The following is a 15,503-nucleotide window of genomic DNA, read 5'->3' on the forward strand; positions in this document are numbered from 1 at the left end:
CGAGACTGAGACTGGAGCCCCAGACAGGGGTCATCTAACACGGGACTCTGCGGGACAATGAAGGGCATGAGGTTGGGGGGGGGGGGGGGGGTGTGATTGAGATGCATGGGTGTGTGTTTGTGGCACCTTGCGTACACACGTGAGTGCGTGTCTGTTTCGGAAGTGTGTGATTATGTACTGTACACACACCAAGGACGTAAGTAAAGAGAGAGAAGTACACAGGATCGAAGCCACAGGGTGTTACTAAAAACTAAGTCCTCTCACATGCTACAGCCTTAGAAAAAAAGGTTCCAAAAGGGTTCTTCAGCTGTCCACATAGGACAACCCTTTTTGGTTCCAGGTATAACCATTTTGGGTTCCATGGAGAAGCCTCTTTGGGAAGGGTTCTACATGGAACCCAAAAAGGTTCTACCTGGAACCAAAAATAGTTCTTCAAAGGGTTCTCCTATGGGGACAGCCAAATAACTCCGTCAGGTTCTAGACATCACCTTTTCTTTCTAAAAGTGTACCTTCTGCTAATTGGTCAAATGACTGAATCCCGGAGAACCCTATTTTATTCGGCAGAAAATGTAATTACCAGCTACTGTGATGCCCTTTATAACTTACGGCAACTCTGTGGCGTGTTGAATCAGTCAGCTCACACAAACACACCGTGCTCTATGATCAACACGTCACATGTCCATCTCATTTTCTGCGTTGTATTCGATCCAGATCACTGCAGCGGACTATGTGTCGTTTGTCCTTGCGACACAACCCCCCTCACCCCCCTTCGTCCCCCCCCGTCCTCCCTGCTTACACTGTCTGAAAGCCTGAGCGATAGTCTGATTCAGAGGGGTTGGGTTAAATGCAGAAGACACATTTCGGGTTGAATGTGTTCAGTTGTGCAACTGGCCAGGTATGCCTCTTTCTCTTTTCCTAGTTTGGCAAAGCTGTCCATGTTCTATAAGCTGTGATGACTGAGTGCCTGTCTGTCTGCCTCTCCCTCTCTCTCTTCATCCCCCCCTCTCTCTCTCTCTTCATCCCCCCTCTCTCCCTCTCTCTCTTCATCCCCCCCCCTCTCTCTCTCTCTTCATCCCCCCCTCTCTCTCTCTCTCTCTTCATCCCCCCTCTCTCTCTCTTCATCCCCCCCTCTCTCTCTCTCTCTCTCTTCATCCCCCCCTCTCTCCCTCTCTCTCTTCACCCCCCCCTCTCTCTCTCTCTCTCTCTCTCTCTCTCATCGTGACGAAAAAACGGCTTTGTAAGAGAAACAGGAAAGACATGGGGCACACAGACCGACTGCAGATTCCCGCGGTTTACTCACCACCAAGGACATTTCAGAGCTCTAACCAGCATCAACCCACTCACTCACCACCCCCAACTTTACCGGCCAGAAGCCGGTGAAGAGCTAAAAATAGGTCAATCTCTGGGTGAATAAAAATGTCCTCGTAGAGCTACCTATTGCCTACCTCGTGAGGACATTCAGATCTGTGCCTCGTGAGAGCACTCCGATTTGTTCATTGTGAGGACCTTGAGACATTTAAACGGTGGTCCATCTGAGACCTTACATTTCAAGTCTTTACGGGGGACATTTTAATAAACCCCTTCGATATGACATAATATAACATGTTCTCTTAAACCGGTCATTCACTGGTGCTATCAAACGTTCGCTCGCTCGCTCTTCCCTCTCCAGTGACTTACGGGGTAGAACCATCGTGAGCTAGCAGATGGTCACACAGGAATTGTTCCAGTGTCGCACCCTCCCTACCCATGTCATTTTTTTTTATTGGAATGAGCAGTGATCCAGCATGACTGTTTAAGTGTCACAGGGCACAGGGAGCCACAGCGGAGCCGAACGTCACGCGTTGTCAAACTAGGCATACTCACTCACAAACCTTATACCAGAGGCAAATAACCCTGCCTCACGGAACTCACAACAACTCGCGAGATGCTTTAGGACTCGTGTTTTAGAGCAGTCTGTTTTAAAACGATATATTTTCAATCAATCAATCTGAGTACAGGTCTTGCCAGCAGAGGTAACTCTGGGTCTTCCTTTCCTGTGGCGGTCCTCATGAGAGCCAGGTTCATCATAGCGCTTGATGGTTGTATGCGATTGCACTTGAAGAAACTTTGAAAATTCTTGAAATGTTCTGTATTGACTGACCTTCATGTCTTAAAGTAATTATAGACTGTTGTTTCTCTTTGCTTATTTGAGCTGTTCTTGCCATAATATGGACTTGGCCTTTTACCAAATAGGGATATCTTCTGTATACCACACCTACCTTGTCACAACACAACTGATTGTCTCAAAAGCGTTAAGGAAAGAAATTCCACAAATGAACTTTTAACAAGGCACACCTGTTAGTTGAAATTCATTCCAGGTGACTGCCTCACGAAGCTGGTTGAGAGAATGCCAAGAGTGTGCAAAGCTGTCATCAAGGCAAATGGTGGCTACTTTGAAGAATCTCAAATATAAAATATATTTTGATTTGTTTAACACTTTTTTCCTTACTACATGATTCCATATGTGTTATTTCATCGTTCTGATGTCTTCGCTATTATTCTACAATGTAGAAAATAGTCCAAATAAAGGAAAACCCTTGAATCAGTAGGTGTGTCCAGACTTTCGACTGGTGCTGTATATATTTACTCACTCCAAGTATCAGTCCTTGCATCCATAGCTCCATCAATGAGTTTGAGTGTGGTTATATTCCTCCAGCCCCATACCTCAGCTTTATGGCAAACCAAGGTGATATGGGGATGGGAAACAGATGAATGTGTCTCCGATATATTGGATAGATGTGTGTCTGTATGCGTGCCAGTATTTGTATTTATGGGTGGTGGGTCTGTGTCTTTTCAATGTATGGATGTAACACAATTGAGGGCTGGATTCAATCCGTATTGCAGAAGTATCGCGAAGAAAACCCCGTTACAGCTCGACTGGAATTGAAAGGAATTGTTCCCGCGTTTGCTGAGGCCTCATTCACGGTGAACACTGCATATGACGGCTCAATTGGAAATGCCCTTGACATGTCAACGCAGATCTTCCGCGATACGGATTGAACCCAGCCCTAATACAGCTCGTATATAAAAGACAACAGGTCCATTCTTTGAGATTTGAACATTTAGGGCTCGCTGAAGACCTGCGCTACAGCGCAATAGAATTTTAAAGACAATGTTTGCGGAGACCGCATTCACAGCGATGTCGGCTCAATCGAAAATGACCTTGACATTTCAATCGCGCTACAGCAACTGAGAAGGACTCAAGAATGCCAGATAATTGCTGAGATTTAATTGACCATCTAAATAACACCAACAGTTTTTAGTTTTTCGGCATTTTAGGCTAATTGTTACATTCTTCCTAATCCAGAGAATTATTCTGTATTCAAATTGCAGGTCCAGCAAATGGTTTATGTGCACCTTGCTACCCATTCTACTAGTTTATGTGCATAGCTGTGGAATAAAAAGTTAATGTGGAGCTCTGTGTATAATGTTCTGATGTACGTGTGTGTAGCTACAGTGTACTGGTTAATGTGCATAGGTGAGTACAGTACTCCATGGTTTATTGGCATATCTGAATACAGTGGAAAAAGGTTTATGTGGACTCTTATGTGGACTCTGAGAACAGTAAGTGGTGTCTTTGCTGTTGGTGTGTAGCTACAGTGTGCTGGTTAATGTACACTGACATTTACAGTGTAAAGGTTTACGGGCAGAGGTGTGTACTATGATTCATGATTTATGTGTACTTCATACTGCAGGCGTGTACAGCGTAACGGTAAATGAAGAGGTGTACGTACGGGTCATGTTTTATGTGAACAGCGTGAGGGTGAATAAGCAGTAGGAAGGTTTATGGGGAAAGTGTTAAGGTTAATGTGTTGGAGTGTGTGCAGATTAGAAAATGTGCATGTATACAGGTGTGTACAGTGTTCAGGTATATAATATAGTTCTCGTCGGCGTAAACTGCCTAAAGAGGTAAGCACGGCATCTACTTTCTGTCTGTCAAGTGTTTTCCCTGCCATCGATAAGCGGGGCAGGCCGTCCAGCCTAGCTCTTCAGCCCTCCATCGAAGATAATGTGGTTTCTCAAGGCTTCCGTCCTCGAGGTTGCTTTGAGGGACTTAAATAATAGGGTGGGGAAAGACGGGGTCTGCACCGAACACAACAGCATGTATAGGTGTGTACAGTACTGAGTCCTCAACCTCCCTCGCTCTCCCGTGTTTTGACTGGATTTAAGGGATTTCAGTTGGGCACCGCTTTATCCTGTTCTGGCACCAGCCGAACTCTCCAGCCTCGCCGGTGTCCAAACAGATTTCAGCTTGAGAAGTGAGATGGCGGAAAGTAACAAGGGGTTACCACTGCGGAGGAGGACAGGGGGGGGGGAAGAGGTTGTGTGGGAATTTTGGAAGGAGGAGTTTGTAAGGGAGGGGGGAGGTAACAGGGGATGGATGATGAAGGGTGGGAGGGATGGATGGATGGGGGTGGGAGGGATGGATGGATGGGGTGGGAGGCACAGATGTAGGGTGGTTATGAGGGAGGTTGGGAGGGAGCGAGGGAGGGAGGGAGCGAGGGAGGGAGGGCACTCTTGCAACAGGCATTGTCATCGCAAAATACTTTATATAGTGTGAAACATAATACATATTAGGATGGAAAAGTTCAAGGCTGAGAAACAACGAAAATGTGTTTTTTTTCAAAGCACGTTTACAGTTTACAGTTAGTTCACAGTAAGTGTTGATGCGAATCGCGTGATTGTTGTGTCCACTTTTCTCCCTAGGCACGATATCACGCATCCATCCTCAAAAATACCAAACAACAGACAGAGATAGTATTACATTGACACTACACTAAATTGAGGGGTTCGGATTGCTGGGTTGATACAAACACCAGACGAGAAGACCTGGGCACAACACCTCGTCGGGGAAAATGGAAACCGAACGTGATGGTTTTCCCAAACACGTGCACCAAAAAGGGAAGTCTGCTAATCGTTAGTCATGCCCTTCCCATGAGTTCTCCCGTACCCGTAATAAACTCGCTTAGCGCTGAGAGTGGCTCCTAAATGAACAACCCATGTTCACCTGGCAGCCAAACAGTTGGTGTGGTGTCACGGGCTATTTTCGGCGTCAACCTGTTTGGTGTAAGCGTTGTTAATATCAAATGGTCGTACGGGCCAGATGATATTCTGCAAGCAACAGAGGGATAGACCTGCCAAGAGAGAATGGGATTAAAGACTTGTCTCCTTGCTACTCTCGTTCTATTTTTAGAGGGATTTCATAAGTGGGGAAAAAGCAAGAATGAAAGTGAGAGGCCTTCGTTACAGTCGGGTTTTGAATGAACACACTGGAGAATCAATCATAGTGTAGTGGAAGATTAAGGATATTTATTTTATATTTTAAGACACACTCACCAGTGCAGGTGAGGATATCACTTAGAAATAAACCCTCTGTATGTTGCCTTTTTTCTTGTGTAGTGCTTTGCTGAATGGAACACTTTAAGGGATGGTTTCCCCAGACACAAATTAAACCTAGTCGAGGACTAAAAAGCCGTCTCAATGGAGATTCTCTTTTGAAATAACTTTTTTAGTCCAGGACTAAGATTAATTTGTGTCTGGGGAAACCACCCCTTAAAGTGTTCCATTCAGCGAACCACTACACAATACAAAGGCAATGTACTTTTATTTGATTTCATTTATTTCTAAGCGATATCATCACCTGCACTGGGACATTAACAGTGTGGGGGAAAGCGTTGAGCTTCACACATTTAGGACAAGTCCCAACTATTCTAACGGTGAGAAGCACGTTGTGATCTTGAGTGAGTGGTTCCCTTTAATGACAGAAACATTGGCTCTGGGGCCCCTCGTTGATGTGGATGGTGATGTAATGGAGAGCACAGCAGGAATCCTTGGGGCTCTCCTCCAATCACAAAGAAGCAAGGAGAGGAGAAGAACGAGATGCCACCATGATTGGCTGGGAGGCTCACCATGATTGGCTGACTCTCAGACAATCCACAGTCCCGTTCAGCACGTATCGCCAAACAAACCCAGACTGCACCGAGTAGGAGGTGGTTGCTTCAGGGCAAAATGGTGCGGAAAACTCTCACACGACTACGCAAAATGAGAACTGACCCAGTACAGAAATAGAGAGGCCACAAGCGGTCTACGCTAAAAGAAGACAGGAGGATGTTGTTGTATATGCTGCGTGTGAAGCATATATATATATATATATATATATATATATATATATATATATATATATATATATATGCTTTCAGAATCTACTACCAATTTTGAAACCTACACCAATTATATTTGATAGGAAAACCTCCACTTCCGTCCCAAACATACCATCCGCTCATTCACTCCTTTGAGAATTCAAGCTTCCAAGATTCAAGGTACCCAGAAAAACGAACGCAATGTCCCCGCACCGACAATGGCAAAGTCACCCAAACCCTGCCCCAAGCATATTGTCCAATAACTACTGTTCTACATATAGGAACCACTGTTAATAGGCCACCTTTTTATTTCCTGGCCAGCACAGTGTTTTCTACCCGAACACACCCTGTTCTGGTCACGTTTGTGTTTATGACAGGAAGGTTGCGCTCTGACACTGAACACAGTAGAGAAGAACAGCCAACAATGAACCACCGGGGGGTCTGAACCCTCAACCAGGACGCAACGCTGCCCCAACAACACTGACACAGCCAACACAGCCAGGTTCAATCATACTGTATGTGTGACGCTTGAGAGAGGGTATCAGACAAGGCCTAAAAAAAGGACCATGTGAATAGGAGCCAGCACAGTTTGGTTTGGGTAGGCATGATAGGCATGATAGTGTGAAAAAGGTATGGGTGAGGTTCATAATGTATACGATGTGCAAAACAGACCACAAATGAGCTATGTCAGTCATAGCTAGTCATAGTTAGTGACGGACAATCGTACCATTCCACTGTAGAGGAAGAAATAACTGAATGTCTCTATGACTGTCATAAGTCATGTTTTTGTTGTAGGCCTTTCGTGCAGTCAAATGACCTAGTGGCCTCAACGGGTGTAATGCTAATCATATTTGTCAGAATGACATACTTAATCAACATTATTTGGGTTTATCCAGTGTTTCTATGTCAAACGGTTTTGTTATCTTCCAGTGTTCTGTGATGTGTATGAGGTTAATATTGGGATGCAAACTCAAATCTGGAAACATTTCAACTCTACGTCTGACGCGGTGCGGGTGTCTTCTTTTTTTGAAGCCCTTGAGGCGTATACTTTTGTTTCAAGTTAGACGCGTGTCAGACTACCAAGAAACACTCTGTGTGACCCTGATTTAGCCCGCTGCAGTAAAAAGGTTAAATGGACGTGGTGCAAGTGATTTCCTGAATGAACAGAAATAGGATCAAACACATTCTATTGGGTTCTACTGTATGTTCTTGTATCGGTAGAGCAGGCACAAATATATGCCGTGGTGATAGAACTGTGATAGCATATCACAAAGCGTGCTCACCGCTTATAGTAATTCCATGCCTCACCGTGTCTCACCGTGTCTCACCGTGTTCCTCACCATGCCTCACCGTGTCTACCTTCCATTGATAGCCTGGCCGTTTATTTGCTTCAATCACTGAACTAAAGCTGGGACGACAAACCGAAAATGATCGCCACCGACCATACCGGTATTTTGCTGATATCGTTTGTTACAATAAGTAGCCTATACTAGAGGGATGTGACGTTTGAAATTATGTAAGTTTGCTCATATGGATGATTGTTAATTGGACAATCGATGGTTACAAACAGTCTAAAGTTCAAACAGTCTAGTTTAAAGGATTTTTTTTTTTAAACTCTGCTGCACATTAATATTGTAAACTTAACGTCCTGTTTATCATTATCACATCAATTCAGGCAATTTATCCCGATATGGATTTTTGTCCATATCGCCCAGCTCTACACTGAACACAACTGGTGCTTATTGGAAACAGGCTTCTATTTGAGCCAGGCCTCTATTTCCTTAATGCACACAGCTTTTGCTCAATAAAATGTTGAAAAGACTACCACACTGTTTATTATGACCAAATATCACCAGTATAAACATAATAACAGATCCATCGCAGATCAGACTTGCAAAGACTAGGCTGCTTATCATACACTCCCGATTTCATGCTTCAGCGCCATTCTCTCGCTCTTTGCACCTCTCCTCTTGAATGAGACACTGATGTCTCATTCACTGCAATGATTTTGCTCTCATTAATCGTCTTTCGCACAATCTTTATGTTACTCGCTAATGTTCACTCTTAAACAATTCACTTAGACCTGCCGTTATTTGAAACAGGCGTTTATTTGCTGAATTGAGTGCCGATACCGGGCTTTTAAAAGGGACAGGCCTCTATTTGGGACTCAGTGTTTAATTGAAGTTTTACGCTATTAGAATATCTACAAAGACTGCATTCCGCAGAAATCTATTGGGTACACATTACCACTGTTCTGTTGACCAACTTGATTGACAAGCAATACAATCTAATTAGACCACAGCTGATTCCAATCGTTAAAATACCGGTTCATAAACATCAAGATCTCCTTTGTTGTTGGAAATGAGTTAACGGGAGAAATTGCGACAAAAAAACACCGTTAACAAGAATTCTATTGAGGTTATATTAAGTTAGGATCAAGGAATGTCAATTATGTGATGACACTGTGATTAATCGCACTGTGAAACTCAATCTCGAGCCATTAGGGATCAATAGAAGATGCTAAGTAGAATAATACACCACATCCAGAGCCATATGGCGTCAATACCAAATGAGATGGTAAAATATTCCTATAATATCACTTAAAAACAAAGCCTCAATTCATGTTTAAACATCTTTACATTTTAAAGGGCGAAAAAAAAATACTGAATTGAAATGCAGACAAAAAGAGAAGATAATCAATCAAATATCAGATTGCATTGCAGATTGGATTGCTAAAGCCTTCATTGCGGATGGAAGATGAATCCAGCACACACACACACACACACACACACACACACACACACACACACACACACCTCCCAACGTCTATTTCTCTCTAGCGATACCCCCATCTCCGTCTCTGCCCTCCTGCCACTATATCTCTCCTTCCTCTCTCTCTCTCTCTTTACCCATCTCTTTCTCTCCCTTTCTCTATCCCCGTCCCTATCTATTCCCTCTCCATCTCTGTCGCTCCACCTTTCCCTCTCTCTCATCATCCCCTCTCTCTCTCTCGCCGGTGCTCCCCCTCCTTTCTCTCCCCGTGTCTACTGCAGCAGAAAAGCCAGCACAGACAGCAGCTTGTCTGTCTGTCTGTCTGTCTGTCTGTCTGTCTGTCTGTCTGTCTGTGTGTGTGTGTGTGTGTGTGTGTGTGTGTGTGTGTGTGTGTGTGTGTGTGTGTGTGTTGTGCTACGGTATATGCACCACGTGCACTCGTGCGCAATAAAAAAAAAACAGCCCGTTGAATAGTACTATGAATAATGTCTCTGATCATTGATTGCTGATCATATGTAGATCCGTCAGTCACAAGCTCGCCACCCATGTCTTCCGGTTCAAGAAACCCTGGAGTGCCGGTCAGGAATCCATCCTACTCATGTGGTCTCCGCCATCGGCTGGAGCGCCCAATAGAGAGGCACTTCCTGTTATCCAACATTAAAGCCAATGCCTGCCAAAGGGAAAGATCAGGTGACCCAATCCTGATGATATATCTATCTAACCCTGAGACACAGCTCTTCCTGTGCTGAGACCAGATACTGGACGTGGACAGTTGCGTAGTTTCTACAGTCAGGTTAGACTGGACTAGAGAGAGAGATGCAGTGTGTGTAGGATGGGGGGGTGCGAGCGTGCGTGTGTGCGTGTGTGTGTGTGTGTGTGTGTGTGTGTTTGTATACTTATTTTTGCACATACAGTACAGGTACTTGGATCTATACATGTTTGCGCTGCAGGTGTTGTTTTGTCTGTTGTCTGCCTGTGTATGTGCCTAAAGAGGAGTGTTTTGCAGTGTCATCAACGAGGAAACGTGTATGGTACTCAACATCAATAGGAGTGTGCATGATTTTTACAACATGCATGATTTTAACATCTTTATACACAAAGCAAACTGTATGGCCAGCTAATTGAGCATAGACTACATGTTATTTCATAATGGCATGTGTGGATGAAGAAACATAGCCTATTCAATCCAGTTATTTTAATCTATACATCTTCATCAAAAACCCTGTATCCTTCTTCTTGCTACCCGTATATTATGCTATGTTTGACGTTTGCACTATCAAAGAGAATCAATCATCAAACGGTAAAAGCATTTTTACATTCGGCACCTCGGGTCTCGTTACTATTAGCTTGAGAACCAGCTGATTCGAAACGAACGCAGCTTCTAGGAAATGGGTCTGAAAAGCGTGCATGGAGGGGCTTTATCATAGCCTCGCACTGTAATGGGGGACAGATACACTCGCCAAAAATGAGAATCACCGAGGGCAAATGGGGAAATACGAAAAGAAGACTTGTTTTATGTTCCAGTTTCGAGGTCGCATGAAGGCTCAAATGAAATAAATAACATAATAAATCAAACTCAGCGTGTATAGGCGCATCGACACAAACAGGCTAATGAGGAGTGTTTGAGTTGGCTACCGGAGGGGGACGGAGAAAAAAAGTGCGTTTGGATGCAGGTATGGGACCTGTTACAGCACGCTAAATTATCTCGACAATATTACTATGAAAACATACATTTGGTGGATTATGATTCAAATATATATGTTATCAGTATCACTGTCAACTCATTGACTTGGCAGCACCCTCATAACGAAACAATATCAACACGTAGGCTACTTTATAGTCTACGATCTGGAATTAACATAGGAGCCATACGATTTTTCATTTTTTTTTCACATGCTAACACAATTAATTATTCAGCATCCGTTAGTCACAAGCAAACTGTCAAGGAAGTCAAAGCCTACCGAAGTGGCCTGCTCGATTATGATGGCTTATTGAACGAAAATCTCAGGTGGCATTATTCATGTCAACTAGACGTATACTGGTTGTTTAGTAAGGGAAGCTCATTTTTATAAACTTTCAACAACTTATTGCGACTCAGATATTTGTGGTCAAAGTTGGAATGACAAATGTAATATGACATTTTAAGCAGTCAACCATAACAAAGAGCCACTCACCCGGGCGTATTTAGAGGAATAAGGGTCTTCAAAAAGGGCCCACATTCTGGGCCGCCAGATTTCCCACCAAGTCTTTTTCCTTCCGTCCTCATGCAAGCACAGTCTTTTCATGTCCCCATCTGCGCCTCCTGGTAGAGCTGGGTCGTCTTCTGGCAACTCCGGTTCGGGATTCTCAAAGCTGTCCAACGCCTCCTCTGCGTCCCTGTGTTGCCGGTAATTCATCCAGCAACAAGCCTCCACGTCCGTCTCATCGATGCCCCAGAATGCCAGCTCCTCTTCGAACAGTGGGCCGCACACATCGTTCGGACAGTGCAACTTCCCTGTGCGGTAATAGTTGAGGATGAATGAAAAGACGGATGGGTGGCGATCGAAGAAGAACTCGTCGTTTTTGTGGTCGTAATCGAAGTTGCTAAAGGCGTCCGGTTCGGTAAGCCAAGATAAGCGGGTACCGGGCAACGTTTTTAGGGTGCTTCGATAGGTTTCATGCCGCACCCCCCCGCAGTTGATCACGATTTTCTCGCTTTCCGACGGACAAGTCATGTCTGCAGTGTAACATGCTTTGTTGGATGACTTGTTCCCACCCTTGCGCCCTTTGAAAGAGGAGACGCAGACCGAACTGAGCATAGAAGAACTGGGGGAGGGAGAGGAGGAGAGAAAACGGAGGGAGGAGGAGTCTGCGGGTAGAGAAAGGGACATCATTTTAGCAAAAAGGAAAGGTATGTATGTATAAAATATGAACATTAGAAACAGTAATCGTTTTTCAGTTACTGCTATAATTCCTTATGTAATGCGCATAGAGTGTAGTAAATGACCTTGCAGCCGGTTCATTAGGCTATAAAGAAAGAACGATTTCAATAGATAAAACAGGTTGAATGTAAAGTTGGTTTATCAAGGCTGTTCAGATAAGTAATATTCACCAGAAGACAGGAGAGATGTAGGCCTAGTCTATATTCAGTCACTAACATACAGCAATAAATGAGTGAAATGCGGAGAATGTCACATGTTTGATTCAACATTGATGATACACTTAAAATGTGTAGGCTGAAATATGAAAATAATAAGATGAGTTTAAAGCAAGGCAAAAACGGAGACCACCGGACTACTGCGTGAGCATTTAAAAATACATGTTGTGTTATGAATGTGCTATAAGCAAAATATCTTCCATTTCATATTTCAGCACCTAGTATCACTCTTATTCGACTGGTTCCATTTTGTGCCTCGTGCTGCTGTTACTGTAAGATGATGTACACTGTACCTGATTCCAAAAGGATTCTAATTTCTCCCAATTCATTGATATAGTATCTCTAATTAGGCCACTAAAGACCCCAGCAGAGCGAACCCCCATCCCCTCCACTGCAATCTGCTTGCCTCGGTACCAAATAGCAGAGAGAGAGAGAGAGCGAGAGGGGTGTGTGTGTGTGTGTGTCGTTGGGGAGAGAGAGAAGGAGAGTATCCGAGGAGGGATGAGAACGAGAGAACGAGGGAGAGAATTTGAAGGAGGTATAACATAACAAATCAGGGATAAATTTCGCTCCTTCGCTTTTCCTTTCTCTAAGTCCCTAATGCTTTTCTGACGTTAGGTGGTTTGTGTGTGTATGTGTGTGTGTGTTTATGTGTGTGTGTGTGTGTTTATGTGTGTGTGTGTGTGTGTGTGCGTGCGTGCGTGCGTGCGTGCGTGCGCGCGCGCGTGTGTGTGTACATGTGTAAGAGAGAGGGAGAGAGAGAGGGGAAAATAGAGAGGAGTGGGGAGTGAGAGACAGATCAGAAATCAGCTTTTTAATGGAGTGATCGGAAAGGATAGAAATAATCTAGATCGGGAAAAACAAGTGATGCTCAACAAATACCTGGGGACGGGAAAGCTAGAGGGAATGGAAGAGAGAGAGAGAGCAAGACAGAGAGAGACAGAGACAGAGGCAGGGAGAGATAGAGAGAGGATGAGAGGCAGAGAGAGAATGAGAGGTAGGGAGAGAGAGATGATGAGAGCCAGCGAGAGAGAGAGAGATTGAGAAGCAGGGAAAGAGGGAGAGAGAGACAGAGAGCGAGAGAGAGAGGATGAGAGCGAGGCAGAGGGAGAGAGAGTGCGCTATACAAGTGAATGAATTCCACTGCAGTAAAAAGCCAGAATTATTTGCTTTCTCTCCTGCCCCTCGCAAGGTTAGCACATCAACATTGCAGTGCATTGTCAGTGTAGAATCCATTTCCTTCTGAAAAGGTGTTCTTCAATACAAAGCCTCTGCATACTGTAAACCATATGCATGTTGTTTACCTCCTTTTCTATTCTAATGGAATACGCCCCTTTCCTCCCCCTCTTCCTCGTCCTACCCCCTCTCCAGCGCTCTCTCAATCTTTAGCCCTCCCTTCCCCTCTCTTGCTCTCTCTCTATCTCTCTCTCTCTCTTCCTTGTTCCCTCAATCTCATATTCCGCATAAGGGGCTCACATTTCATTCAAGGGGAATCTGGACTTCAGTTTCCTCCTCATCTCACACTCTCTCTTTCCTTTCCCAGTGTCCCCCTTCTCGTCCCACCTCTGCACTCCTCTTCTCTTTTCCTTCTTTTTCTTCACAGCATTTTACTCGAGCGTTATTTCTTTCTTCCCCACTCGCACTTTCCTTCCTTTCTCCCCTCATTTAGTTCTTTTTTTCTCAAAAAGTCTCCCACTTTGCTCTTTACTATTTTATCACCCGTTCATTTCTTTGGGGACTTTTTTCTCAAACCATTTACATTTAGCGTGATGCATTTTTTTCTCTCTTCAACAACATTGTCAATGTCTTGTCTTCAGCTTTTTTTTACTTTCTCAACAGCACAAACAACTTTTAAGACTTTTCCAAAGTGCATCTTTAACTTGGAACTCGTTTTCAATCTTTTTTTCTATTTGGACTGTTTTCTGCTAATTTCTTTCTAGTTTTGTGCTTTGTATGAAACATTATCTAGATATAAAGATTCCAGAATTCAAGAGAGCCTCCACTCAGGTAAGGTTTACCAACTATCAGAGGCTGCTGCATGGGATGGACTGGCAGCATATGGAACAGATATAAGCACAGGTCTGAGAACAGTACTTAGAGGGATTAGAGACTGACAGGACATTAGATACTTAAGATACACAGATTTGGGGACAGTTGATGTATGTATACGTCACAGAAATCTAATAATAAGTACTAGTAGAGTAATAGATAGGTAAGACAGGATTCCAATTCCTCAGTCTTGACTGCCCAAGTAAAACTTGGCAGTAGTCTTCACTGCAGTACGCCTGATATTGCTTGCTCAACAAAAAATGCCAGGAGCACTTTGAATTTAAGAACACTGCAAAATCATATCAGTGTTTTGTTTTTGTGTGTTTACTGCAAATGGACTATTTCAAAGGACGATATAAAGATACAGGAGAGTTGAAGCAAGAAAGAAAGATACATTAAATAACTTGAAATGGCTTATTTTGACAAATGAACCAGAAAAGAAACCCAGTAATGAGATCTAACCAACGGTCATCTTAGAACTGAGGGAGATTCCAGCAGAGAAGCACTTCTATTGTTAATTAAGCGATCAGATTTCAGCACCATGGACAGCAGCACTGCATGGGACGGGATAGAGTCTCTACTGCACCCACAGGGGACGGAAATAGAGAATCTTAAACTATCTGCATGAAATAGATAGACCAATGTATTGTTGAGGGATCACATTTCAGCACCATAGACAGCAGACATTGCTGTTTTCCTATGCATGGGACGGAATAGGGATTCGAGTTGACTCTAGTGCACCCAAAGTCCAAGGGGGAATGATTGTTTTTTTTAAAACCTGCATAGATAGACCAATGTATTGTTGAGGGATAACATTTCAGCACCATGGACAGCATACACTGCTGTTTTCCTATGCATGGGACGGAATAGCGGTTCTAGTTGACTCTAATGCACGCAAAGTCCAAGGGGGGGATTTCTATTTTGAAATACCTGCATAGATAGGCCAATGTGTTGTTGATGGATACCATTTCAGCACCATGGACAGCAGACACGGCTGTTTTCCTATGCATGGGACGGGACAGGGGCTCTACTGCACCCGAACCCCAAGGTGGGGGGAGTGTAAATCTGGAACTATCTGCGTAGTCCAAGGTATTATTGAGAGATAACATTTCAGCACCATGGACAGCAGGCACTGCTGTTTTCCTATGCATGGAATCGGATAGGGGCTCTACTCAAATCTAGTGCACCCAAAGTCCAAGGGTTGGGGGGTGGGGGACAAAGAATCTTGAACTATCTGCATAGAGCAATGATTACTTTTTAAATCCCTATTCTTCAAAATGCAGTAAACATTTTTTACTTTATGTAGAGTTGGGGTTTATTTGGTTATTATTTGGTCATAATTAATAGCCTACACAAACAACAACAAG

The 15,503-nt window shown here is 43.8% G+C and overlaps 1 protein-coding gene across 4 annotated transcripts in view; it reads right to left on the minus strand.

Moving 5' to 3' along the window:
* The window catches only part of LOC110491650 (potassium voltage-gated channel subfamily C member 1), a 77,548-nt gene that overhangs the window by 55,296 nt on the left and 6,749 nt on the right, over window positions 1-15,503 (minus strand). For 3 of the 4 annotated variants that reach the window (XM_036946538.1, XM_021565255.2, XM_036946537.1), the window contains exon 1: window positions 11,126-11,749. In XM_036946538.1, the coding sequence (XP_036802433.1) occupies window positions 11,126-11,749 (624 nt within the window). Of the gene's footprint in view, window positions 1-11,125; window positions 11,800-15,503 lie in introns of those variants that run through there. The other variant, XR_005036480.1, reaches the window with a different exon arrangement.

Source organism: Oncorhynchus mykiss, chromosome 16 (assembly GCF_013265735.2).
Source record: "Oncorhynchus mykiss isolate Arlee chromosome 16, USDA_OmykA_1.1, whole genome shotgun sequence".
Classification (NCBI taxonomy): domain Eukaryota; kingdom Metazoa; phylum Chordata; class Actinopteri; order Salmoniformes; family Salmonidae; genus Oncorhynchus; species Oncorhynchus mykiss.